General features: G+C 40.9%; 1 protein-coding gene across 3 annotated transcripts in view; it reads right to left on the bottom strand.

The window, feature by feature from the left end:
* Positions 1-27902, bottom strand: part of SLC2A9 (solute carrier family 2 member 9) — a 239006-nt gene that overhangs the window by 92954 nt on the left and 118150 nt on the right. For all 3 annotated transcript variants that reach the window (XM_045019458.1, XM_045019456.1, XM_045019457.1), the window contains 3 exons: positions 23716-23848; positions 15388-15563; positions 2730-2840 (listed from right to left, as the gene is read on the bottom strand). In XM_045019458.1, coding sequence (XP_044875393.1) covers positions 2730-2840; positions 15388-15563; positions 23716-23848 — 420 coding nt within the window. The remainder of the gene's footprint in view (positions 1-2729; positions 2841-15387; positions 15564-23715; positions 23849-27902) is intronic.

Here is a 27902-nt window from a genome sequence, read left to right as displayed (position 1 = left end):
CTCTGCCATGGGGAGGGGGGCTGGGAGGAGCAGGGGGACCCTGGATCTCTGAGCCCCCATGGATGGTGGTGGCCCCAGAGCTCCTAGCCACCCACAGCTGCCCAGTCCCTGCCCATTTTATCATGGATATTTTTTAGCAAAAGTCAGGAACAGGTCATGGGCTTCTGTGAATTTTTCTTTATTGCCCATGACCTGTCCGTGACTTTTACTAAAATATCCATGACAAAATATTAGCCTTAATTATAATTATTGTATGTTTGTTTTTCCTCAAGGATCACATCAACTAGTGTTATTGGGCTATTATTCCCAGAAGATAAGTTAAAGGGACACTTTCTATCTGAATTTTCTGTTACTGTGTTAAGGTTATATTGTGAATTGAATGTTTTTTAAATTCTTTATCAAAAATATATATTATGGTTTTTCTTCTCTCCTGTCTGTTGGGTAGACTCAAAGCACTACTACCAAACGCTCTGCTGTCTTTGTACACAACAGCGTGCTGCCTGTATAACATACTGCCTAATTGCATCATGGACCCTCTAATTGCTAGTCCACAAAGATGATAAAAGTCTACCCTTGCTATCTCAACAATGGTGGTAATCCATTAGCTCACTTGGTAGGGACTTGTGCATTGGTCCTAGGTTCTATTCCTGATGATGACCTGGTTTCAGTTTCAGCTTTGTTGCTACTTGTAAACACCCTATTGCAGATTCCTTGGGAAGAGTGTGCTTATGAACTCACACCCAGAGCAATGCAGGAGAGCAATGCAGTTTGCCATCAACAAAACACTGAAATTGACCATACATAAAATACTGGCAAATGCACAAACAAACTAGGAGAAAAAGAAAAGAAAAGAAAAACATACCCCCTCCAATCTCTTCAAACTATATTAGTCTTAGGAGTTACTTGTAACAAGAGAAGGTATAACATTTTCAAATGGCAATGTAAAATTCAGGTTGGAACAGGAAAAATAAAATGTGCCTGAGGATTCTTGAAATAAAATTAAGGCTATAAAGCAATGTTTCAGTGTATCTGAAAAGAGCATGTTTGAAGAGTTAGAGATTTCCATACATCGGTATTTCCAGAGGCGCAGCAAGCAGACTGAATATAAAAGAAGGGAATTAAAAATAACCTTGTGGGCATGAGAAACTTACTGAAAAAAATCACAGATACTGGGAACTAACTTAGACATATTCATTTCCTGTTAGATATAACAATGTATTCTGAACATGCACTTCAAATTGACAGTATGCAACCCACTGAAAAGACAACAAACCCTATTTATACAATGGCTTTTATGCCATGGAACCTTCTCCATGTAATTTTCAGTGCCAGAAAACAAAAATCAGCATCCTCCCCATATAAAAATATCTGCCAAATCACTTTTCTGTGTTTATCTTACAGAAATATTAAAATAATGTCCCATTTATTTAAAAGTGTGGCTATGTATCTAAACTGAGATCATCACAAATCGAAAAATAGATGTATGGAAAGGTACCAAGATCAGGAGAAGGCCTTTGTGACATTTAAGATCTCCTGATGTCCCATGCAATATGAAAATAATGTTGATAGCTTGGTTTAGTATAACATTTAATAGGCCACAATGCACTTATTATCCTACTAGAATGGATTTTTTTCCAAGATTGTTTCTGTGACATTTAAAAATGTTTTAAATCCCAACGTGATTTTGCAATATTGATGGTATTAGAATATATGCAGATAAAGCTTTAATTAAGAAGTATGAAATTTACCTATGTAGTCAATCTGTTGGTCTGTAATTTCGCATTCCAAAAACATTTAAAATTTTAAATTATAATAGTGCAAACAAAAATACGCTTGGACTAACAGTGAACAGTTTATTCAACTACTGAAAGTACTTTCAGTTTTATTTTGTCACAATAGTGTATCATGTTGTCTAATCAAATTTGCTATGTATGTATAGCATACATACTGGGGGGGGGGGCGGGGCGGGGGGGGGAACTGCATGTGGCTACTATTTCTCCATCAAAAGCTTTATGGGGATTTTTAGCATTTGAATTCAGTATACATTCACGGCACATTATAGATACTGGTGCTAAAGAGCTTTGTATTTGCTACCATTGAAGGGGCCAGAAGTGAGATCATGGAACTTTGGATCCTCCACATCATCATCACTGTGGTTGTTTTGCTTTTCTTTCCCATCACTGTTTAAAATGACAGGCTGGTGTACAAACAAACATTTGCATGTACACCATGAAAGGTGAAAAATTTTGCTTGATACTCATTAATCACTATGGAAAAATTGTCATAGCACCACTTTTTGACGGCTAATGAAAGAAGTTACAGTTTCTGAAATCCAAAATGACTTACCATTTTTACCCAGATCAACTCTGAGTTGGGATCTTGAGGCTGAATTTCTGCACGCTCTTCTTTCTGCTCATTTACATGAGCAGACTCGCAGCTCACTATCTGGATTAACTGGCATACTAAAGCAGTTGCTATGCACTTTAAATGTCATTCTGGGATTTATACGCCCTACACAGTCATGGAAAGTAGGTCTAGAATTGGACTCAACTATGGTATTTTCAAGATGTTGAACTTAATCATCAATATACGGTTGCTGATAAAGTATTTGAACATGAATAAAGAAATAATAAATCAGTAACATTTATTTATTTCAACATTAAATAAGTAATGTTAAGGGGGTTATTTATCATCAAATGTACACATCTCCAATTTATCATTCAACTTACGGAAGAAACAGCAGACAAAATCTCAACAGTGCTGGTGCTCAAGGTAACATAAGGGATCAGTTTATGACTTATCCCAGCTTCACTGAAGATGCTGTTTGTGTAGTACCAGATCTATATTAAAAAAACAAAATAAATGCTTCATTAGGTGTCATGGTTTGAAAAAGGGACTTTAGCATTTAATTCGAATATATAAATAGAAGACTTAAAAAACGCCAAATAATATTGCATGACGAGCTGCCTGAGAGTGTTAAAGTGACTATAAATCTTAAATTGGGGCACATGATGGATGTATAATTTTTTTCTTTCTTCACTCACAAATCAAGAACTTTGAGCAAAAAACAGATAAAACCTAAAAGGCAAATTATAAAGGCTGAAATATAATATTGGGTCTAATCCTGTACTTCTTTTTAGGCCTTGTGGAGTCACCTGTAATATTTACACCTGCGCATAATAGACTGAAAAGGGGGAGTAAAATACAACCAAGTAAGAAAACTAGTATCTTCCACCCACTCGGCACAAGTGCAAATGGCTACACAGTACAGAATACCTAGGGCCCAACCCAGCAAGGTACTGATGTGATGGCTGCCATCTTGGCCAATACATTGCACGCTGTACTGGGGGACCCCCAGAGCTAAAAGCCTGAGCTACTACAGCTTGAGATAAAGAGCCTGGCCCCTCTAGTTTGGGGCTGTATCAACTCATCTCCCCTATGGATTGGAACAGAGTGGGACTTTAACACATATTCACCAGTGGGTTACACTGAGTGCCCACAACTGTTAGTCAATCAAGGGCATTCAGTATCTTGATGAATATGGCCCTTGGCAAGTAAATCATAGCACAGAAAAGTGGCACATTCTAAAACCTCTACAGGCCAATAGATCTTTGGGAAGGGCTGGATGAAGCTGATTTGTATTTTCTACAGTTAATAAGGACTGCTTTCTACCTAGACTGCTGTACACCACGTCATGTGCTTGCACTTTAAAATAACGTGTCTGGCCAATACTAAAGCATCAGCTACTGTTCAGAGAAGTGAGAACTGTAAACTATGTAACATTTGTTTGAAATCTGAGATTCTTGGACAGAAGGAAAAGGGACAAAGAAAATCAGATGCCAAAACATGCGATGTGATTAGCAGTTCTACTGTAAATCACAAACAATTGGCAAACAGAGAGAGGGGATATCTTTGATTACCAGAGAAAAATAACTGATTGCTAGAAGGATGTGAAGTCTCTAAAATAAAGCCTGTCACCTGCCATATTGAAAATGAAAGCCATACACAACATCTTGGCACTAAAAAAAACAAAATTTTGTCCGCTCAGGTACACTGAATTCGTGTTAGTATTTTTTTCATATACTGCACATGTATAAAACCAAGAGGTTAGACAGTGCTAAAGAAAAAGTTTAGTGGAGAATGTAACTGTTCTGATTGCAAGAAGGAACCCACTGCTTTGCCCGCATGTTATACATATGCTACATCTGATCAAACCACCACCTAAAGAGCTTTATAAAAAAGCAATTAAAAAAACTAAGTTATTCCTCTGAGCCACTGTTTGTCCCAGATTGAAGGAGAATCCAATACAAGCTGTATGAAATGAATAAAAAGAGGGACAAAAGTTAAAAGGAACTAGGTCTATTTATACCATCTCAGAATCCGTCTCAAGAATGTTATGCCCATGGCTGGCATAACTTCCACCAGAACAGCAAGAGCAACAACACAGAAGAACAGTATATCACTGTGCTGGCAGTAATTTGTACTTGTGAAATATGTATAAATGGCTACATTGAAGTTAAATGGACACAAATCAGACGTCAAGATTTATAATATTCAAAAACCAGTTGGAGAACACTTCAATCTCCCTGGCCACTTGATTACAGACCTAAAAATTGCAATATTACAACCAAAAAACTTCAGAAACAGACTCCAACGAGAGACTGCCGAATTGGAATTAATTTGCAAATTGGACACCATTAAATTAGGCTTGAATAAAGACTGGGAGTGGATGGGCCATTACACAAACTAAAACTATTTCCCCATGCTTATTCCCCCCCCCCCCTTACAGTTCCTCACATCTTCTTGTCAATTGCTGGAAATGAGCCATTTTCATTACCACTACAAACAGTTCTTTTTCTCTCCTGCTGATAATAGCTCACCTTAACTGATCACTCTCCTTATAGTGTGTATGGTAACACCCATTGTTTCATGTTCTCTGTGTGTGTATATATATCTTCCTACTGTATTTTCCATGGCATGCATCCGATGAAGTGGGCTGTAGCCCACGAAAGCTTATGCTCAAATAAATTTATTAGTCTCTAAGGTGCCACAGGGACTCCTGTTCTTTTTGCAGATATAGACTAACATGGCTGCTACTCTGAAACTGTACATTGAAGTTGTTTATCGAATCTCTGAGAGTGCTTTGGACCTACTAAGCCAATGAAAGGAAACAAACCCAAAAATCTTCTCTCAACTCTCTTTTTAAAAATTGTTACCGTGCACACTGTGTAATCCCACAGCATTCAATAGGGGAAAGAAGATAGCACATAATTTGATTCATATTTAAACACAAAGCAAAGAATTCATATTTTTCATTTTGCTCTCAAAATTCATGCTACAATATTTAAGTGTTGTGAAAAAAACATGCAAGAAAATTGAAATCTTGAGATTTAGGGATTTCACATTTTACTTCTATTTTTGCAAAATGGGTCTGAATTCAAGAAAAAATAATCTATGGAATTGCAAGGTTTTCCCATCAACAATATCAAAAGTGTATAGATGTTGAAACACAAAAAAGGAAGCAAGAAAGGTTTCAGATGCCACTTGAACAGGGACTTCTAAATCTCAAAAATACTTGCGAACCAAAACACTGATCTCAATATATTTTGAATTGGGTCAACTGAAATGTTTAATTTTGATAATTGAGAAACATTGTTTCAATGTTGAATTAGCTAAATTTGAAAATGAAGTTGTTTTGAACCAGAAAACCAAAAATTTTCATTATGAAAACGTCAAAAATGAAACATTTTGACAGTTGCAAAAAATTTTTGAGCTGGAAAATTTGTTGAAACCAAGCCTTGTTTCGTGAACAGTTTCAGTGTTAAAGAACTGGCATTTTTTAACAAAAAATCATTTAGTCAAAAAATTCCCAACCAACTTTATTGAGAACAAGCATTTCTGATCATCTCCCATAGAAATACCACATTCATGCAATTAACTATAACATGGAGCCTACGCCCTTGAGGGATCCTTGGCTTCCTGGACAGAGCCTAAATTTGCATCTGGGCATGCTGCATGGCCCAGTTATTTTCTTGGGCACTGGGGAGTGGGTGGATTGAGGTAGATGAGGCAGATGGAGAGGAGGTTTATTTGGAGGGAGAGCTTTAATATTGGGCATGTGCTTTATCCTCTTGATCACATGCCCTTGCATTTTATAAAAAGTGCACAGAGTTCTGGGGCTTGATTCTGAAAAGTGCTGAACACTTTGGCCTTGACCCCCTCAAGCACCTGAGTAATCCCATGGAAATCAATGGGACTTAAAGTACAGGTTTAAATGCTTTGTTGGATGAGCAATATGAATGGCATGTAACTGATGCAGTTGCAAGCATAACTCTTCTGCATGCCTTTGCAGGACCTCAAACAATAGCTCTAAGAGGTGTTTCTCAATGGAAACTCAGATGCCCAATGATAAGGGGCTGACATGTTAAAGTATTAGCTACTTCACTGTTCAGCAAAGCATGTAAGAAAGAAGAGGAATGATCATATCATGAAGATAACCTGTGACTGACAGCTTCTTTTGGTGCTTGGGAGAGACGGACAATCCTCCCACTCCAAACAAGAAGATGCCAGCAGAGAATCACAGCCCCTTCAAGGGGAAGCTAAGCTTTAAAAGCCCAGTGGGACATATGAGCTTTACTGAGGGGAAGCCAAGCCTGATAAGTCCACCAAAGCACACGGGTCTTAATAGATCCTAGTGAGGAAGGGGTCTGAACCCAAGCAGCCCAGAGAGTGACACACCACATTCTGATTTAGTGCCTCGTGTGGGTGGAGCTTGGAAGAGTATTACCAGCTTTTTCTCCCAATTCTGACCCGTGGACAATATGATTCTATTAAAAAATGGTTCAGCTCAACTAGACATGGCAGAAACAAAGAGCAAAAGGAACATTCATGTCCCTGAGCAATTCAGACACTAAGGAATAACTATTTGAGAGAAGAATAACCAATGCCAATGATTTATTTTAGTAATCTGGATAAAATGTTCCAGCATCTTTGACAATAAACATAATTTACAGAATAAAGTTACTCTGCCCTCTGTTAAACTATCTTGTTGATTCTCCATCAGAAACTTTTATCCCTCAAAATTCTATCTTAAGCTTGCACATGGTGTATGTTAAGCAGTCGGAAATGAATTGTATTAAATAGGAAGCAAGAGAGAAAAGGAACAGATCAAATTCACCAGTGATGAGAAATTATATTCACTTAATTTAGTTTTATGTGTACGTTAAGGCTGAGATACTTTATTATTAATTTATATTTTGAAGTTAATTCTTGTCCATGGTATATAGATTGATCATATATAACTTTTTATTGAACCAGTAGAAACTAATACAGCTTTCGTTTGAATATTGTGATTGATTGTTTAATGTTTCACCATAATTACATCTAGTAGTATGATCATCAATGTCTTCATTATAGTTTCTGGTGTATCTAGAAAATAATGTACTTGCTGGAATTAAATGGTGAGAATTTTTATTCCAAGATAAAGCCTTAGAAGGGAATAATTGCTAGATATACTCCTCAAGATACCAGCTGGACAATTACAGAAGGCAGCCACTTGGTAATTTCCCCTGGGAATATCTGAAGCTCTTGGATAAATGTGGAAGGATCAGTCCAATCTTTTTTCTGTGACAACCATCTGGGCAAGACATATGGCAAGCCCTGCCTGGCTAGTAGGCCACCACAGGCCAACTGGATCTTAGAGTTTAATATTATGAAGGATTTTCATATTGGAAATTACTCTCAGATGAAATCAGACCAAATGTTAATCCACTTAAAATATTGTGTCTGTGTGAGAATGGATTTATCGCGTGCTTGCAACTGAGCAGGCAAAATACTTGCTCATGGGCCAAATCCTGATTGCCACCTAGTCCCACTGAAACCAATGGGATTCCTAGGGAAGTTATGTCAAGCCTGTAAGAATAATGGTTGCCTGGTTGAGAAATAAAAGGCTATTTTAACTTTAATTCTCTCTCAAAATTAAAACAACACTATCTCAAGAATCCTGCACCAGGAGAGGGTGGGTGCCTGCATGCGCACAGTCTTATTTTCCTGCCAAAAGGACAGTAGCATCTTTCTCTTTCAGTCCCATTGTCCCAAATGGGGGCCTGATCCAAAATCCACTGAAATCAATTGGAGTTATTTGCACGGGTTTCAGTAGGGTTTGGATCAGGACCAATCCGAGAAAAAAGTATACACTATGCAAGACATCATATACTTGCACCATTCTACTTTTAGATCCTATAAAGGAGGAGAACCTGCTCGCTCTTTGTGCCCTCCTATAGTATGAATAATCTATAGATTCCAGTAGACATTAAAATGGTAATTTCCACTAGATATGCTTAGGTGTGAGGACACTTTCTGTGTACCAAGAGATTTTTTAGAAATGCTTAGCATTCCCCAAACTAAGTCTCTGATTATGTTTTCAAGATTGTAGTGGTTGTTTATACTGGTGAAGAATTAAAAACTAAGGAATGCATATGTACAAGAAGTAAGGTCCTAATTTAGCAAAGTATTTAAGTATGTTCCTAACTTTAAGTAATCAATGGAAGTATTCATCCACTTAAATTTAGGACTGTGCTTAAATATCTTGCTGAATTCAGTCTTAAATAAGGAATTCAGGGAGAGATATTTCCCAGAAAGAGTAATGAACATACTGGATAAGTTACTGTGAAATATGATTGATGCAAATAGTGTAATTAAGTTAAAAAAACTCTTCGGACAAAATTTTGTCGTTGAACACATGCATGATTTCCATTTACCTCAATGGGAATCCAGTAAATATACCAGAGAGCTGAATTTGGCTATAATTTGATTTTTCAGGAAAAGAGTAAGGAGAGTTATAAAACGTACATCAACCAAAGAGCAACAGGCTTGTCCGAGTACCTTATCCTCTTTTTAGAATGTCAAGTTCTTAGTGGCATAACAAAGCAAGTGAAACAGTGATTCAGTATGTACTTTAGCCAATTTCTGTTACACAGCACCTTTCTTGCAGGCATCTCAGAAGGTTTTACAATAATAATAATTTAACTAGAAAATCAGTTTCAAATTGTAATTCAAAACTCAATTTGTGTAATAAATTTTACATAATTGGCAGAATTATGTGGGGAAAAACAAAGCAAAAAATGAGATAAAAATACCCAATTCCTAGGACTACAGGGCACTGCCAATTGATACTTTTATATGGAACTTGATTTTAAAATGTACCTGCCTACAATAAATGTTGCATTAGTTTTGGAACATATACAATAGTTTTAAAAAAATTACACCCCACCAGGAAAGAGATGGTGTTTTGCTTTTAAAGCATGTCATATTTCATTGGAGCTGGGCAATTTTGGTCTTTCAAATATGCCAAAAGTCACAAATTTCTCCTTATATCCCTGAAAATATATCTATGGGTTTTTTTAAAGCAATGCAAACACATAACTTTAGTAGTCTGTGTTACTTACTGTGGGTGTCATTAATTTCACTTATAAATTGAGTTGATAAATTGTAACAAAGAATGGGTGACAAGATAATTCCATTTCATTTCATCTCAAAATATCCACAAGGAACAAAAAAACCCTGTCATTAGTACTGAAATCTTGCAGTTAGAAGAAAACAATACCTACTGTGCTAGGTTTTTTTCTAGTGTCCCCTAAACATTGAAGAAAATCTTTTAGACTTCTTACTCGTATGTGCTGAAAAGTTTTTCCATTACCTGGGTTACATTTCCAGTTCATTATTCTGCAGTATGATCTTAGACAAATCACTTTAGGTAACATTTTCAAAAGCACCTAAGTGACTTTTAAGGTATGTCTACACTGCAGCAAGGAGTGAGCCTCCCAGCCTGGGTAGACAGACTTGCGCTATGAAGCTAAATATAACAATGTTGATGTTGCAGCACTAAGGGAGGCTTGGACAAGCCATTTATGCACAAGCCCATCCTGCCCCTTGAATCTTAGCTCAGGTGGCTATCCTGAGCCTACGCCATGGCTGCAAAAGCCACACTGTTTTATTTTGCATCCTAGCGTGAGCCCCACTAATATGAGTCTGTCTATCTGGGCAGGTGCCTTGTTCCCAGCTGCAGTGTAGACACGCCCTTAAGGGCTCACTTTTGCAAACTGGGACTTTATGCTCCTAAGAGTGTGCGTCTCATTGAAAATCAAGGGGACATAGGCCTCTAAATGCCTAAGTCGCTTGTGAAAATGTTACCCACAAGAGACCCCAATTAGAGCTGGGCAAAACCTGATTTTTCAGTTCACTGGCAGTTAAAAAAAAAAACTGGGTCGGGTTGAACCAAATCCAAAAATTGTAAACATGAATGACTGAACTGCCACTATGAAAGACAATGAATAGTTATGGCGGGGAGGGGAGGGAGTGGAGAAAGAGTGAGGGTACGTCTACACTACGGGACTATTCCGAATTTGCATAAACCGGTTTTGTAAAACAGATTTTATAAAATCGAGTGTGCGCGGCCACACTAAACACATTAAATCGGTGGTGTGCGTCCATGGTCCGAGGCTAGCGTCGATTTCTGGAGCGTTGCACTGTGGGTAGCTATCCCGTAGCTATCCCATAGTTCCCGCAGCCTCCCCCGCCCCTTGGCATTTCCGGGTTGAGATCCCAGTGCCTGATGGGGCAAAAATCATTTTCGCGGGTGGTTCTGGGTACAGCCTCACCCCTCCCTCCCTCCCTGACAGCGGCAGACAACCGTTTCGCGCCTTTTTTGCTTGGTGAACCGTGCAGACGCCATAGCACAGCAAGCATGGACCCTGCTCAGCTCCATACCGCAATCGTGGATGTTTTAAACACCTCGCGCACTCTCGTGCAGTATATGCTGAACCAGGACCTTCGAACCGAGGCGAGTAAGAGGCGGATACGGCAGCGCGGCGATGACAGTGATGAGGACGTGGACACAGAATTATCTCAAACCGCGGGCCCCGGCGCTTTGGAGATCCTGATGGTAATGGGGCAGATTCTATCCATTGAACGCCGATTTTGGGCCCGGGAAACAAGCACTGACTGGTGGGACCGCATTGTGTTGCAGGTGTGGGACGATTCCCAGTGGCTGCGAAACTTTCGCATGCGTAAGGGCACTTTCATGGAACTTTGTGACTTGCTTGCCCCTGCCCTGAAACGCCATAATACCAAGATGAGAGCAGCCCTCACAGTAGAGAAGCGAGTGGCGATAGCCCTGTGGAAGCTTGCAACGCCAGACAGCTACCGGTCAGTCGGGAATCAATTTGGAGTTGGAAAATCTACTGTGGGGGCTGCTGTGATGCAAGTAGCCAAAGCAATCACTAAGCTGCTGCTACGAAAGGTTGTGACTCTGGGAAACGTGCAGGCCATAGTGGATGGCTTTGCTGCAATGGGATTCCCTAACTGTGGGGGGGCGATAGATGGAACCCATATCCCTATCTTGGCACCGCAGCGCCAGGGCACCCAGTACGCAAACCGCAAGGGGTACTTTTCAATGGTGCTGCAAGCACTGGTGGATCACAAGGGACGTTTCACAAACATCCACGCGGGATGGCCAGGGAGGGTTCATGACGCTCGCGTATTCAGAAGCACTACTCTGTTTAAACGGCTGCAGCAAGGGACTTACTTCCCAGACCAGAAAATAACAGTTGGGGATGTTGAAATGCCTGTCGTTATCCTGGGGGACCCAGCCTACCCCTTGATGCCATGGCTCATGAAGCCATACACAGGCAGCCTGGACAGTGGTCAGGATCTGTTCAATTACAGGCTGAGCAAGTGCAGAATGGTGGTGGAATGTGCATTTGGCCGTTTAAAGGCGCGCTGGCGCACATTACTGACTCGCTCAGACCTCAGCCAAACCAATGTCCCCTATGTTATTGCTGCTTGCTGTATTCTCCACAATCTCTGTGAGAGTAAGGGGGAGACCTTTATGGCGGGGTGGGAGGCTGAGGCAAATCACCTGGCCGCTGATTACGCGCAGCCAGACACCAGGGAGATTAGAAGAGCACACCAGGAAGCGGTGCGCATCAGAGAAGCTTTGAAAACGAGCTTCATCAATGGCCAGGGTACAGTGTGACTGCTGTGTTTGTTGATGAACACCCAACCCCCTTGATTGACTCAGTCCCTGTAAGCAACTCCCCCTCCCCCTTCGAGTACAGCTTACTTATGCAAATAAAGTCACTCTCATTTAAAAAGCATGAATTCTTTATTGATTCATTATAAAAAGAGGGAGAGAAGTAAGGGTGTGCTTTGGGAGGAGGAAAGGAGGGATGGAGAAGGCCATTAAAAAAATAAAATTCAGAGTAACGACATCCTTCTGGTTGGGCTGTCCACGGGGGTGGAGTGGGCGGGTGCACGGAGCCTCCCCCCACGCGTTCTTACACATCTGGGTGAGGAGGCTAAGGAACATGGTGAGGGGGGAGGGTGGTTATACAGGGGCTGCAGCGGCACTCTGTGATCCTGCTGCCGTTCCTGAAGCTCCACAAGACGCCGGAGCATGTCAGTTTGATCACGCAGCAGCCCCAGAGTTGCATCCCGCCACCGCTGATCTTCCTGCCGCCACCGCTGATTTTCCTGCCGGTCTTCCTGCCGCCACCTCTCATCTCGGTTGTCCCTCCTGTCCTCACGTTCATCCCTCCTGTCCTCACGTTCACTGGCCTCTTTCCTGTAATTTGAAACCACGTCCTTCCACTCATTCAGATGAGCTCTTTCATTGCGTGTAACTTCCATAATATCCGAGAACATCTCATCTCGCGTCTTCTTTTTCCTCCGCCTTATCTGTGCTAGCCTTTGGGATGGAGGAGGGACGCTTGAAATATTTGCAGCTGCATGAGGGAGATAAATATTTAGAAAGATACATTTTACAGAACAATGGTTATACTCTTTCACAGTGAAAAGCACTATTCACCTTACATAGCACATGTGATTTCCCTACAAGGTCGCATTTTTCATCTTAATAGTGCCTGCTTGCAACTCTTGGGTTACAGATCTCAGACACAGGTCCAGGCATCAGGATTCAGCTTGCATGCGGCCATGGTAAGCCACTGTCTCAGTGATTTACCCCTCCCCCCCCAACGCATGGCTAATACCACGCTAGCTCCCTGCTAATCAACAACCTTCCCCCTCCCCCCCACCCACTGCTTGTCCGGTAGCTTGGGGAAGATCGCCTCGCCGGTGACCAAACAGAAAAGATCATCGGCATTTCACTCCTCCCCTCCCCCCGCTTCGCTACGTGCAGGAAAGTGTTTTTTTTAAGCTGCTGCATTCCACGAACCCAGTAGAAAAATGGCCACCCCCCCTTACTTAAATTCCTGATTTCTAACCAGGTTATCCTGAACGATATCACTTTGCTGAGGATAACAGAACAAGATAAAGAGCGCATGCTTCTTGAATGCCAGCAGTCACCGGGACCATACGCCGCTATGCTTTGCCACGCAATGATACCTGATTACTTGCTACATGCATGGCATGGTAAAGTGTCCTACCATGGTGGGCGGAACAAGGATGCCTTGCCCAGAAACCTTCTGCAAAGGCTTCTGGAGTACCTACAGGAGCGCTTCATCGAGATGTCCCTGGAGGATTTCCTCTCAATCCCCGGACATGTTAACAAACTTTTCTAAGTAACTATACTGTCTGCGAATGCGTCCCAAGTCCTCAGGGCAAATCAATCATTAAAAAAGGCTTGCTTAAAAAACACTGTTTGCTATTTGCAAAGGTACACTCACCAGAGCTCCCTTCCATGGCGTCATTCTCTGGAATAGTTGCTTGTGAGGGCTGGGAGCAGGGTAATTCCGTCAGGGTGATAAAAAGCTCCTGGCTGCTGGGGGTCACGGAGTGCTGTGTGCTCTCTGCGAGGTCTTCCTCTTCTTCTTCCTCTTCATCTTCCCCGTCTGACATGGCAGAGATTACAACCCCCACCTCGGAATCCACGGTCAGGGGTGGGGTACTTGTGGCGCAGCCCCCTAAAATTGCATGCAGGTCATCATAGAAGCGGCATGTTTTTCGACCTGCCCCGGACCTTCCGTTTGCTTCTTTGGTTTTCTGGTAGGCTTGTCTGAGCTCCTTAACTTTCACTCTGCACTGCATGGAGTCCCTGCTGTGGCCTTTATCCGTCATAGACTTAGAAATTCTTTCAAATACTTTTTCATTTCGTCTTTTGGAACGCAGTTCTGTTAGCACTGAATCCTCTCCCCATATAGCGATCAGATCCATTACCTCCCGAGCGGTCCATGCTGGGGCTCTTTTTCGATTCTCAGGAGACTGCATTGTTAACTGTGCTGATGAGCTGTGCGTGGTCACCTGTGATGATGAGCTCTCCACGCTGTCGAAGCAGGAAATGAATTTCAAAAGTTCGCGGGGCTTTTCCTGTCTACCTGGCCAGTGCATCCGAGTTGAGAATGCTGTCCAGAGCGGTCAGTGGTGCACTGTGGGATAGCTCCCGGAGGCCAATACCGTCGATTGCGGCCACACTAACCCTATTCCGATATGTTAATACCGATATTAGCGCTACTCCTCTCGTCGGGCAGGAGTACAGAAACCGATTTAAAGAGCCATTAAAATCGATATAAGGTGCCTCCTAGTGTGGACGGTTGTGGCGTTAAATCGGTTTTAGGCTCCTAAAACCGATTTAAAGCCTAGTGTAGACCAGGCCTGAGAGAGAGAAAACTATGCACACACACAAGCACAGTGTTTAGGGTATGCACCTTGGCTGTGGGAGAGCCAAGTTCAAGTCTCTGTTCCAATGGCTATTTAATTATTTATTCAAAACAGCTCCAATCACAAAGACAGAGAGCCCAACAGTAGAATACCCCATAGCCTGGTGGTTAGGGGCCTCCTCCTGCAATGTAAGAGACCCAAGCTCAAGCCCTTGCTCTACATCAGCAGAGGGGGGAACTGAACCCGTATCTCCCATCTACTAAATGAGCGCTCTAACCAATAGGCTAAAGGTTACAGGGAGGCTGCCAATGATACCTATTTTTCAGGTGAATTCATGTCAAATTCACTAATAGTTTTGCAAAGACCAAAACTGCATTTTTCAGTAAAATGTACAAAAACAATTTGCTAGCTCTAACCCCATTGTCAGTTGGGGCTTTGAAATGCTACTGCAACACAAATAATGAATAACAGTCATAAGAACAAAAGAACGGCCATACTGGGTCAGACTAAAGGTCCATCTAGTCCAGTATCCTGTCTACCGACAGTGGCCAATACCAGGTACGCGAGAGGGAATGAACAGAACAGGTAATCACCAAGTGATCCATCCCCTGTCGCCCATTCCCAGCTTCTGGCAAACTGAGGTTAGGAACACCATCATGAAGAATAGCAGAGAAATGAAAAATTATGAAGACAGTCAAGTATGAGAACATATAAATACTGATTAACAAAAGGCATGACCCATTAGCAGGCCACATACTGAAAAGGAATACTTACAGCATTTAGCCCGCACAGCTGGTAGCAGGCCATGGTGATGATCACAGTAATGATCTGCCAGCGCACAGAGCGGTTTCTCAGAAGTTGAAGGACAGACTCTAATTTAACATCTCTCTGCGCTTCACTCTCTTCTAATTCATGAGAGACATCATCTTTCCCAAAGAAGGTCCGGAATGCTGCAAATGGACAATCGGAGACATTAGCAAGACACCTAATATGCTTTAATTTTAAAAACAGGTGAGTTTCGCAGAAGGTTGAATACATTTAAAAACACTTTGAATGTTTTTCACCTCTTTAGTGCAGCTATTCTGTTCCCTCTTTATTGAGCATGGCCTAGCTCACCATCATCACTACAATGGAATGCAATTTTGGGGCCCAGTCCTGCAAGCTGCTGAGCTTGCTCAACTCCAGCTGAAGGCAATGGCCATTGAGGCCATTCAGTATCTTGCAATATCAGTCACTCTCTTTTATTTTTTGTCTTTCATACAAATTCTATCCTAAAATACTTTACTGAGTCAAAACAATGCAAAAGACAATGGAGATGTAAACTGAAGGAAATTTTAACCAGGATTTCACAAGTGGTGCTGAACACCTCATTTGGCCCTGACTACCTGTGTAGCCAACCTGTTGAGCACCTGCTGATGACACTCATCATCAGAGTGGCAATTTTTGGTAGCATAGGCAAGATTTTAGTCAGAAGATCAAAAGCAGAGGGGAAAACGACATTACCAATGCATAGGAAAGGGAGAAGTAGGACATTTTAAGATGTGATTTTAAAAGAAACTGAGTTATGGAACTTCAGTGACTGAAAAGCCCACCTCTCCAGCTCTGAGATAGTGCTGCAATTTTGACCAGTGGAGGCACTAGAGGCAATTGCCCCCCTGCTTTAACAGGGAAGAGCTATAGCACCTATCATCACAATATCTAGAACAAAGGAGAGATTTTCTAAAGCACTAAGCACTAAGCACTAGCCTAACTCAGTTCCATGAAGGTTAATGGGAGTTTTACCATGGACTTCAAAGAGAGCAGTATTAGGCCAAGCAAATGATTGAAAATCCCACCTAACAAATGCAAATAGCAATGAGATCAAGAGGCTTTGTTTCTAAAGATGAAATGGACTGAAAAGTAATGAGAAAAAGCAGAAAGGTGCAATTATTATAAACCAATAAAGAACAGACATTTGGGGCAGAAAAATTTTACCCTTCCTAAAACAATAAACTTCAACTTCTTCTTTATGCAGACAGATTACAGCCAAGGATTCAACTCCTCGGTGTATTAAATGGTTGGAAAGAATTACCCAAAGCAGTTAGTATTTTCCCAGTTCCCATATATAGAAAATTGGGAATCTAATTCACACCACTTTCCTTAAGTCCGTGTTTATACCTCATTAACATGCATCAGCCAAAAAAAACCAACCCCCCCCCCAAAAAAAAAACCCACCAAACCACTTTGGTGCAATAACATAATGGGTGAGATTTACTCCATTAACTTTTCACTGTGAACAATAAAAGCTTTCTACTGCATTCATGCACAAAGCATTTCCAGAAGCATTAGTCACTTTTCAAAGAACCCTTAATTTTGAAGTCGTCCTATGGGTGTGCTATAAATTGCTGATATTTTTATTAAAATCTCCAAGAACATATCCTGGGGGTTGGCTTCATAACATATATTTAAATGTTCGACACCTTGGAATTATTTCTGCTACAGAGAATCAATTGCATTATAAAGGCTCCTGTAACCAGGCTGTTCTGAACAGTGTAAGAGGCAAGTCTCAAAAACAACTATTTACTCAGCTGGCCACTTAAAATTCCTCCTTTTAAGGAAATAATAGCAGTTAATATTATTTTATTAGGAAGAAAAATGATAGTGTTGCTTTGATTTTACTGAAAAAGAAAAAAACGTACTTTTGACTTATTCACGTTATTCACAGCTTTGCAAAGTATTATCTACAGAGGCATAATGTGCACAGCTGCTCATTTAGACTGCACAAAGGACTTGGCTATCTAATAAAGTCAGATACACTCTGTCATGACGATTGAAATGCCCACATTCCAAATAAGGTCTAAAATTCCTGGATTGTAGCATTATCTAGCAAAGAAATAGGCCATACTGTGGAATTTCAATGTTATTAAGAATGTCACCCAAATCAAACAAAACACCCATAATATCAATGTTCCAGGACCTGTGCTATCAGTTCAGTTCTCAGTGGAATTAAAAAGGACCTAGCCAAAATCTTTAGAATTGTCTAGCGATTTTGGATGCCTCAATTTTTTTCATGCCCAACTTGAGACCTTTTAGGGTCTGTCTACACTGCAATTAAACACCAGCAGATGGCCCATGTCAGCTGATGCGGGCTTGTGGGTCATGAGCTGTGAGGCTGTAAAATTGTGGTGTAGACATTCTGGTTCAGGGTGGAGTCCGGGCTCTGGGACCTTCTCCCGTTGTGGGATCCCAGAGCCTGGAATCCAGCCCGAGCCAGAACATCTGATTAAAGGTCTTGAGAACATGACCTATGAAGGAAGGCTGAAAGAATTGGGTTTGTTTAGTTTGGAAAAGAGAAGACGGAGAGGGGACATGATAGCAGTTTTCAGGTATCTAAAAGGGTGTCATCAGGAGGAGGGAGAAAACTTGTTCACCTTAGCCTCTAATGATAGAACAAGAAGCAATGGGCTTAAATTGCAGCAAGAGAGATTTAGGTTGGACATTAGGAAAAAGTTCCTGTCAGGTAGTTAAACACTGGAATAAATTGCCTAGGGAGGTTGTGGAATCTCCATCTCTGGAGATATTTAAGAGTAGGTTAGATAAATGTCTATCCGGGATGGTCTAGACAGTATTTGGTCCTGCCATGAGGGCAGGGGACTGGACTCGATGACCTCTCAAGGTCCCTTCCAGTCCTAGAGTCTATGAATCTATGAATATGAATCTACAAATTTACACTGCTATTTTACAGCCCCATGGCTGAGCCCCAGAAGCCTGAGTCAGCTGACATGGCCCAATCATGGGTCTTTAATTGAAGTGTAGACAGACCCTTTAAAGAGCTTAATTTTCAGGGGTGGTTGCTGATCACTTCCTGAAAATATGGTATGTCAAGTTGGGCACCCAAAATGGAGGCAAACAAAAACAGTAGTCACTTTTGAAAATCTTGGGTCATTAGCTTTAAGCTATAGCAGTCTAACTGCTTGGAGAGCTGCATTCTCAAGAGACCTCATCTCTCATTGCTCCATTCTATCATCACTGGTACCAAGAGAGCCATCCAAGGAGAAGCCCCCTTCATTTAGAAGAAAGGGGGCTGCTAGCAGAGCATTATACCGAAAGGGCTTTTCCCTCTGCAACTCAGAGTTTTCCCGTTGGTGCAACACAGACCAGATTACTTTTTAAAACTTCTGGCATACTGCTTAGATTAATCTATTTATGCAAGTCTTTTGAGCAGAGGTAGGTTAATAAACAAATCCTAATTGTTTTGTGGTTGGGGCCAAGCAGGTGTCCTTTTCTCATGGACAAATTACCAGTATTATTCATTGTATTATACTTTTTAAATGATGTACTTAATTCTTGCTTAAATTATTGTAAAGTATGTAGAGCTTGGTATAAGCTGTAAAACAAGAAGTAAATCTAGGTATAGTATATTTAATGATCTACCTACCTATCTCCATATTATATCCTTTATTTTAAGGATGCTAATATTGAAGAACAACACATAACAAAGGTAATAAGAAGTACAACATTAAGTAACTTCACATATTTTTAATGCATCTTTTTATTTTTTTACTGGAGTAAACCAGGTCAGTGCACAATTTTCTTTATTTTTCCTGTTCTCAGAACCCTCAACATCCCTGTAGGGCATGCAGTCAAAATACAGGTGCAGTCAAGTAAAAAGGAAGCAATCTGTCCATTCTGCACAGGGGGTTTGGTATATTTCTAAACGGAGGAGGAAGTCAAAAATTGTAAGTACAGAAAATGATTAATCGAGCACAAGGGAGAAAAAAAAAGTATCCATTTTTTTCCTTTCCCTCCCTGCAGTTAAGAATAAAGATGTAATTGCCAACAGCAAAACTTCACTAATACTTGAAACACCAGTGAATGCTAACAAACCACTACTTCCCTGCATTAATGCAGAGTATAGAGCACACTCCTAAAACACTATATCCTTTCCAGCAGATTTAACAAGATTTCATGTTAGTCAACACTTATCCTGAAATTTCCTCAGGATAACCCACCTCTTCCAATAATGTCAGAAATATAATTTTATAAGTTAATAATACTATTTGTTAGGATTTTTCAAGCCTATTGACTAAGGAAGAATCTGCCTGGTGAAGTGGTAGAAAGTTCAGCCACTCGCATCATTTAAACTCAGCAAAGTACAACGACAATAAACTGAAGGAAATAAATCCTGCACTGGCAGGGAGATGGCCAGAGTGCAGTAATGGGGCTTTTCAGTCAGTTATGTCTAATTTTATTAACTTAATTTTTTAATTTGAGCTGTTGGTGCAATGGCAATTTTGTCCTGGCAAAAAGGAATGATTTGTTTCACTTTTACCCCACCTGGAACACTTACTTTTCCATCTGTGGCTGGCTGACTTTTTATCTTTATGGGAAGGCTTTATTTTCACTTTCCTGTTGTGCCATAATGACTAAGGGCTTACTTATTCCTCTGGCATCTCTTAGACTTCTTTCCCCTCGGTCTTTCATCTCTCTCAGACAATCATGTGCCAGATACATTGCACTCAAATGCTAGTACCATAATGATTGGTAATAGGACATGGAAACTTTCAACTCTAAACCACTAGCTCAAATTCAAATGGTATAAGACTCACGTTTCAAAAAAGCTTCTAAATTTAGAAGAGCAGTTTTTAAGATTGCCCATTATTATCACTTTTCTTACTCACGAAAGTAATTTCCAGTAAGTTGGTTGCTAAAACTCATTTCAACTTCTAAATCATTTGCAATTAGGTGTTGGTAATGTTGCTTTCATGATGATAGATTTTCCGGCAACTCTGAAATCCTCCTCCTGTTTGTAAGCCACTTTCTAGGCCTCTGGATTAGCAATCAAGTCATTCTCAAAATATATATACTAAAAACATAGAATATCAGGGTTGGAAGGGACCTTGGGAGCTCATCTAGTACAAGCCCCTGCTCAAAGCAGGACAATCCCCAGACAGATTTTTGCCCCAAATGGCCCCTCAAGGATTGAACTCACAACCCTGGATTTAGCAGGCCAATGCTCAAACTGCTGAGCTATCCCCCCCATGACACAAGAGCTATTGCTATGCTATAAGCAATGGTCACTGGCACTAGATACAAGACAGGGGAGTTATTTTAAAGCCCAGATTCAGAACTGGCTTTTTAAAGAGCCTATTTTGTCAAATCTGTGACAGGTTTTATTCAGTATGTGTGTCTCAGAAGTCTTCAGGTCCCACCTGGTTCTTCTTTGATAAATGGAAGAGACAAATTCAATCCTCATTCTACATGAGAAACCCCAGTCCCACTGACATCAGTGGCAACATGATGGAGTATACAGGTCTTCTAGGCACAGTCTGGAATAAGCCTCAAAAGCTCTACTGTACCCTATCCCAGTAAAAAAAAACGAGGCGTCCTTGTGGCACCTTAGAGACTAACAAATTTATTTGGGCATAAGCCTTCGTGGGCTTGAACCCACTTCATCAGATGTATGAAGTAAAAGATACAGGAGCATATATAAATACATGAAAGGAGGTGGGGTGCTTCACATCTGATTGAAGTGGGTTCTAGCCCACGAAAGCTTATGCCCAAATAAATTTGTTAGTCTCTAAGGTGCCACAAGGACTTGTTTTTTTTGCTGATACAGACTAACACAGCTACCAATGAAACCTATCCCAGTAGTGTCCCTGAGAGCAGGCTCAGCCGAACCAGGGTATGGCCTATAGATTCAGGGGTTAATTCCCAGCCAGAGGCAGCTCAAGGATGGAACTAACAGATGGGATTTGATCAGGTGCAGTGGAGCCTATTTAAAGTCAGCACCTGGGTATCTCTCAGGATGGAGTGTTAGCACAGACCCATGCACCACTTAACTCCTCAAAATAAGGCTAAAGTGGCGCATAGCTCTTGTGCTCACCCACTACACAGGGATGAATTTTAGCTTCAGGAGGTTGTGCTAACTAGAAACCAAGCCAGGGAGATGTGCGGAAATATAGTAGTTGTCCTATTTTGTTTGCACTTTTTGTTTGTATTAATAGTATTTATTGTGTGCTTATTGTTTATTAAACTGCAAGGAAGGAAATGGAGAGAGAGACTTTTGCCCAGGTAAGAGAAGTGTGGATTAAAACAAAACACCTATAATAAAACCTAGAACTATTCTAAGTATTTACAAAACACACGTACCACAACCACAAAACACTCCACTGCATGTACTATCTCCCCCTGGAGAGAGGATGAGAGAAAATATGAACCCACGTAACAGATGTTAGTCATGTCACTTAATGCATTACTGAAAGGTACTCAGACACTAAAGCGACAAGGGTGGTATAAGATAATTTATGCAGAATGGAACAGAATATAGAATAGTATTCATGCCAGAAACAAAGTAAAGTTCCTAAATTTATTGTAAATGAATTACTATAACCTGTACAATATGCTGATCTCCATCTAGTGTTGTGGTTTATTAATTCTAAGTGTGCTGATTTGTTCTGAGAGTTTGACCCAGCCAAAAGGAATGCAAAAATGCACTTGAAGACATTTCACAAATGATCAAATATCTGACAGCCACAAAACCACAGTCCTGAGCTGAAAGACTAGGATTCTTCTCTCAGACATATCAAAATTATGACATGTCTCAAAATTCTACCTTAACCATGGAAATAGGTTTAAAAAAATGTACTGTGAGATAATTAAGTCTTTAAGTAATGGATTAATTTATGATGTAAAAGCACACACACAACAGCTTTGTTTGGTACAATTTTCATAGTCATCTGTGGTATTTTTAAATGAATTGGTACTGCTGGAAAAAGATAACACTAGCACATGAGTCACTTTAAAATCCAACCCTTTTAAATGTAATTAGGAGGGTTACCACAACACCCCCACAAACAGCTCACAAGATTCTTTGGCAGATCTCATTCAGAACTTCCTACTCCAGCCTACTTCAAAGACCCTGGCCAAGACTTTCAAAACCAAGAGTCTAAAGTGAGGCACCTATGTCAATATTTAGACACCTACCAAGTGACTTGATTTTCAAGAAGTGGTGAGTACCTCGCAGCTTTGACAGAAATCGGTGGTCCCTGTGACACTGATTTAGTTCAATTATTTAGGAGTTTAAATGAGAACTTAGGAGCACAAATTTAGGCACTCGGGCTTGACAATCTTGGTCCTTTTCTCCAATCTTTCCTTCATCTTCTTGGCTCACTTAGCACCCACCTCCTTCCTTGTCCCTGTCACTCAATCTGACTACTGTTAGTAGGCAGGCCTTCTGCAGCTCTTTCCCGTTGGAAAAGCATTTTCCGCGTCACTAAATCTCCAATCTCTTTTCAAATCTCAGCTAAGAACTATCTACTAACAGGACATAATGTAATTTCCTTCAGTCCCTGCAAGATTCCACAAAGTCTGTGAGCCCCTTCTATTTGTCAAGTGCTTCTACCTTAGGCTAGGACAGATGTTGTACATACTTGTATATTCCATCCTAGCTATGTTGCAACCATATGCTGGATTTTCAAATTGATCTGTCCTGCTAATAGTAATTTTAAGAGGGAAAAAAGATTATTATTAATCTTAGCATTGATCTGGCCCAAAGTTGGGCACATCTCTTCTGATCATGGACAGTTTTGTTTATGTGCCAATAAATACGATGATTTTGGAGTATGCAGCTGGATAATTCCGGGAAGTAGTAAGAAGGTACTGAAGCTTTTCACCTTTAAATAAATATGCCCTAGATTTGTAGTAGACCTGCCATCTAGCAGCTATACAATTACATAAATGTATAGATTCAATCCAGCTACTACTGGACAAAGACCTGGATCCCTTTTTGGCAGTGTTGGTTGAGAGCCTAAGCAGTGAACAGTCATCGAGAATGAACTTCCTTCCACCCTAAAAATAAATCCTGCCAGGTAAAAGGTGAGACAGGGCAATGTGGGAACACTTCCACCACCACTGTCCATGCTGTTTCTGTTCTGTGGATAATTAGAGGTCTTCAGTTATCAATCAAGTCAGCAGCTATTTCACTTACACAAAAAATGGTGAAGGGGAAAAAACTAATAAGCTTTTAGGCTACAGAAAGCATGATGTTCAAAATTACTTGCCAGAGAGCATCCCTTTAATAAAAACGTTTATACTATGTGGCAAATGATTAATACCCTGTACCTTTTTCTGCTCCACTTTTGTCATTCTTTTCAAGTAGGAGGTAGTGAGGACTTTCAGGGAGGAAGGGCAAAATCCCAACTTGGATCAGTGAAGGAACAACAATCACTCCAAATAAGTAGGGCCAGCGAGATTCCTACAAACAGATGCAAACATGACATTTAGTAAGGTTTCCCTTTAGTGAAGCCAAGATGAAAAATAGCTTTGAGGAAGCAAGCTGTGCCTTTTGAGATAACTTTATGAAATGGACATTGTAATATTTCTTCCATTTCAGTTTGGCCAGTGATTTGAGCACAGTCTCTGTGTGTGGGGAGAAGAGGAGGGGGGGAAAAGAGGAAGAGGGAATATAAAAAAATCAACTGAGCATCCGTGAAACAGAGGAGTTGGGAGGGGAGCTGGGGAAAGGCTTGGGATAGGTTAAATATATGGCATGCTTTTGCTTTCCTTTAATATTACAAATCACAACCAAAATGACTCAATATTAACCAAGTAAAAATGGCCACAATGAAACCCAACCATCATATCACTTGTCAGCTTTAGGAAGCAGTATAGTATTACAGTGGTTAGATAGTTACAGATGGCTGCTCATGGCATCTTAGTCCTATCTACTTGTTTAAAAATCATTCAGACTGGCTACAACACATTCAACACCCCATAGAAATGACAAAAATTATATTTAGGAAAAATTCTACTTCTCCAATGCATTTTCTTTATTTCTAGTAATCAGAGCATGGGGCTCAGAATGGGGTACTTCTTACTTCAATTTAGACACCGGACTCAATCTCAATCTCTGTGCCATGTGTAAAATCAAGATAATACTGTAGCAAATTGGTGGGTGACCAGAATTTCATGGTTGCCACTACGGTGCACACCGTGACCATTCCGAACTTCATTGGCCCTAGGAGTGCACCTTAGATCCTCCTGCTTCAAAACACCAAGATGCTCATTGAGTTCAATGGGGTCCAGATTTCACCCTCCTAAACCTGTACTATTTTAGCTAAAAGGAAATTTTGCCGTAGCAGTATTGGCTCTCCATATATAGTTGAGCAGTTCTAATTCCATCCAGTAGAGGGCACATAAACACAATTCCTCATAATCCTTACTCTTCTCTTCACTTACCTTGGAGCAGGGGTCCCCAACGCGGTGCCCGCGGGCGCCATGGCGCCCACCGGTGTGTTTAAGTGCGCCCGCATACTGTCCGGTGGACGAGCATCTGCTGAAATGCCGCCAACAAGCTGCGTCATCCAGAGGTGTTGCCGGAATTTCGGCGGCAACGCCTATTGACGTTGCCGCTTGTCAGTGGAATTTCAGCGGATGCTCGTCTGCCGCCATGGTCTTCCATGGCTCGTCGTCTGGCGCCTGCCAGACGAAAAAAGTTGGGGACTATTGGGTCATGATCTGTCTATGTTCTATGAAATATTATTTATTATCATAGTTATCTAGCTCTAGCACAAGAGCACAGCACTAATAAGAGAGTAGATTTTTGAATTACAGAAATACAGGATATTATTTAGATATTTTTGCATTTAGAAAACATTATTTTCTAAAAGAAATGGTTCAAATGGTAGGAATACAGGATCATTATTCTCTCTCTCTTTGACCTAAAATTGTTAAAGGGAAAAATGAAGTTATCAATAAAATAGCATTCCTCTCTGCAACTCAATAGAACCTGTGTTGATTTTTTTCAGTCACTTCTTTGCTCTCTTTTTTTAAAATACAGTAAAATGTGTAAGGGATTATATTTTTCTTTTTGTCTCTTTTTAAAACTGAGGGGGAAAAAACAGAGCAGCAAAGTAATTGAAAACCTTTTAATCTAACCTGCGCTTCCAAGTTTATTTATAACTCATTGGCAGAGTGAATAAGAAATGTGCCTTAATTCTAACATTATGATTTTATTACATTTAAACAACATTATGCATGCATGACATTCACCAAGAGTTAGAAAAATGATCACACTTTATCTTGAACTTTCCCTAGTAATAAGGCTCGTAATTTCAGACTGTATTACATATGCCATTATGAACTGACAGTCTGTGACTATTAAACGTTGCAGCTATTAAAATATATTTGTTACAGTCAGTTACATTATTTTAAAGGCATTTTTACTGTAGTTTCAGTGAAATTCTTTAAAGATTATTTGACAGTAAACTATAAAACAGGAATAACATCACACAAAATGGAAGATTCCTCTATTACACTACACTTGAAGAAACAAACTAAAAGATCATGAATAAAGAAATGTTTTCCTTCCATCGCCAGTCTAGGTATTTATTTGTCTAGGTACTTGTATGACACTCATCACTGTAGTATCTGAGCACCTCCATGTTATCAATGGGGATCTCATTGCCACAGGAAATCACTGAAGCCAGGACCTTAGCAAGATTCAAAAAGGGATTGGGAGTTTATATGGATAAGAAGAAGAATATTCAGAGTTACCATCATTAATGTTAATAAACATTTCGGGGTAAGGACTATTAAATCTCATGCTTCAGGGATTAAGCCAATCTCTAACTATTAGAAACCAGGATGAGACTATGTGGAGGTCAGATTACCCCACATCTGCCTACTGCATAGTTCCTACATCTTCCGAAGCATCTGGTGCTGGCCACTGTCAGAGGCATGGTGTTGGACCAGGTGGATCTCAGGTCTGATCCAGTCTGGCAATTTTTATATTTCTATTTGAGCACCAATGCAAGGGCAGAATTGTCTAAATTCATCTGAGGAAATGGGAGGGGATAACTAGTAATAATGGAATGAAACTTAGCAAAGGAAAATGTAAACTGGCTATTGGGGAGGGGGAAAGCCTAAGAATGAAATCTATCAGACTGCAATAACATCAGAAGAAAAGTGTCCCATCAGTAGGATCACTTAAGCCTGGACATGACAAGGCATTTGAGAAAACAATCTGCACAGGGACTGCTGTATGGAAGAGTCCTATATTGCCAAGGAGCTAGACAAGATGGCCTAGGAAGCCTTCACATCTCTAATTTCTATCAGTATAATCAGGAATTCATGCTGTTGTCCATAACATTTCCTAGAAATATAATTTTAAAAGAAAGTGGAAACCTTGCACAACAAATTCAGGTCCTCTGGGTTCAATATTAGACTCTTTGGGTACGTCTACAGTACGAAATTGATTCAAACTTATTCTATTCGAATTTTCAGAAGCAATTTTATACATTCGGTGTTGTGTGTCCCCACTAAAGTGCATGAATTCGGTGGAGTGCGTCCACAGTACCGAGGCTAGCATCGAATGTTGGAGCGGTGCACTGTGGGAAGCTATCCCACAGTTCCCACAGTCCCCACCGCCCATTGGAATTATGGGTTAAGCTCCCAGTGCATGATGGGGAAAAAACATTCTCGCGAGTGTTTCTGGGTATGTGCCGTCACTTGCTCCTCCCTCCATGAAAGCTATGGCAGACGCCATACAACCAATATTCCAATTGTAATTGCTGCTTGTTGTGTGCGCCACAATATTTGTGTGAGTAAGGGGGAGACGTTTATGAAGGGGTGGGAGGTTGAGGCAACTCGCCTGATGGCCAATTTCGCACAGCTAGACAACAGGGCGATTAGAAGAGAGCAGCACGGTGCACTGCGCATCAGAGAAGCTTTGAAAGCCAGTTTCATAACTGGCCAGGGTACGGTGTGACAGTTGTGTTTGTTTCTCTTGAAGTTACCGGCCCCCTATATATATGAAAGGAAATAAAGTCAAAATTGTTTAAAAACTGTTCTTTATTATTTGTTACACAACACATTGAGAGAAATCAGAAGGTAGACCGGGGGTGGGGGGGAGGTATTGGGTTGGGGAGGGGGAGGAGGAGGGAAGGACAAGTCCAGAAACCAAATAAAAAGTTCACATATGTCAGCTTTCTGCTGCTTGGGCGATCCTCTGGGGTTGAATGTGTGGGTCCCCGCAGCCTCCCCGCTCGTGTTCTTGGGTGTCTGGGTGAGGAGGCTATGGAACTTGGGGAGGAGGGAGGACGGTTATACAGGGGCTGCAGTGGCAGTCTGTGGTCTTGGTGCCTTTCCTGCATGAGATCCACCATACAGCAGAGCATGTCAGTTTGCTCCCCCATGAGCTTCACCATAGTGTCCTGCCTGCTCTCATCGCACTCGTCCCTCCTCTCTCCGTGTTCCTGTAATGCTTTACAGGTCTCTGCAATTGTTTGCCTCCATGCATTCAGCTGGGT

The sequence above is a fragment of the Mauremys mutica genome, chromosome 5 (assembly GCF_020497125.1).
Source record: "Mauremys mutica isolate MM-2020 ecotype Southern chromosome 5, ASM2049712v1, whole genome shotgun sequence".
NCBI classification, from domain to species: Eukaryota; Metazoa; Chordata; order Testudines; family Geoemydidae; genus Mauremys; species Mauremys mutica.
This window is presented reverse-complemented; position numbering and strand designations above follow the sequence as displayed.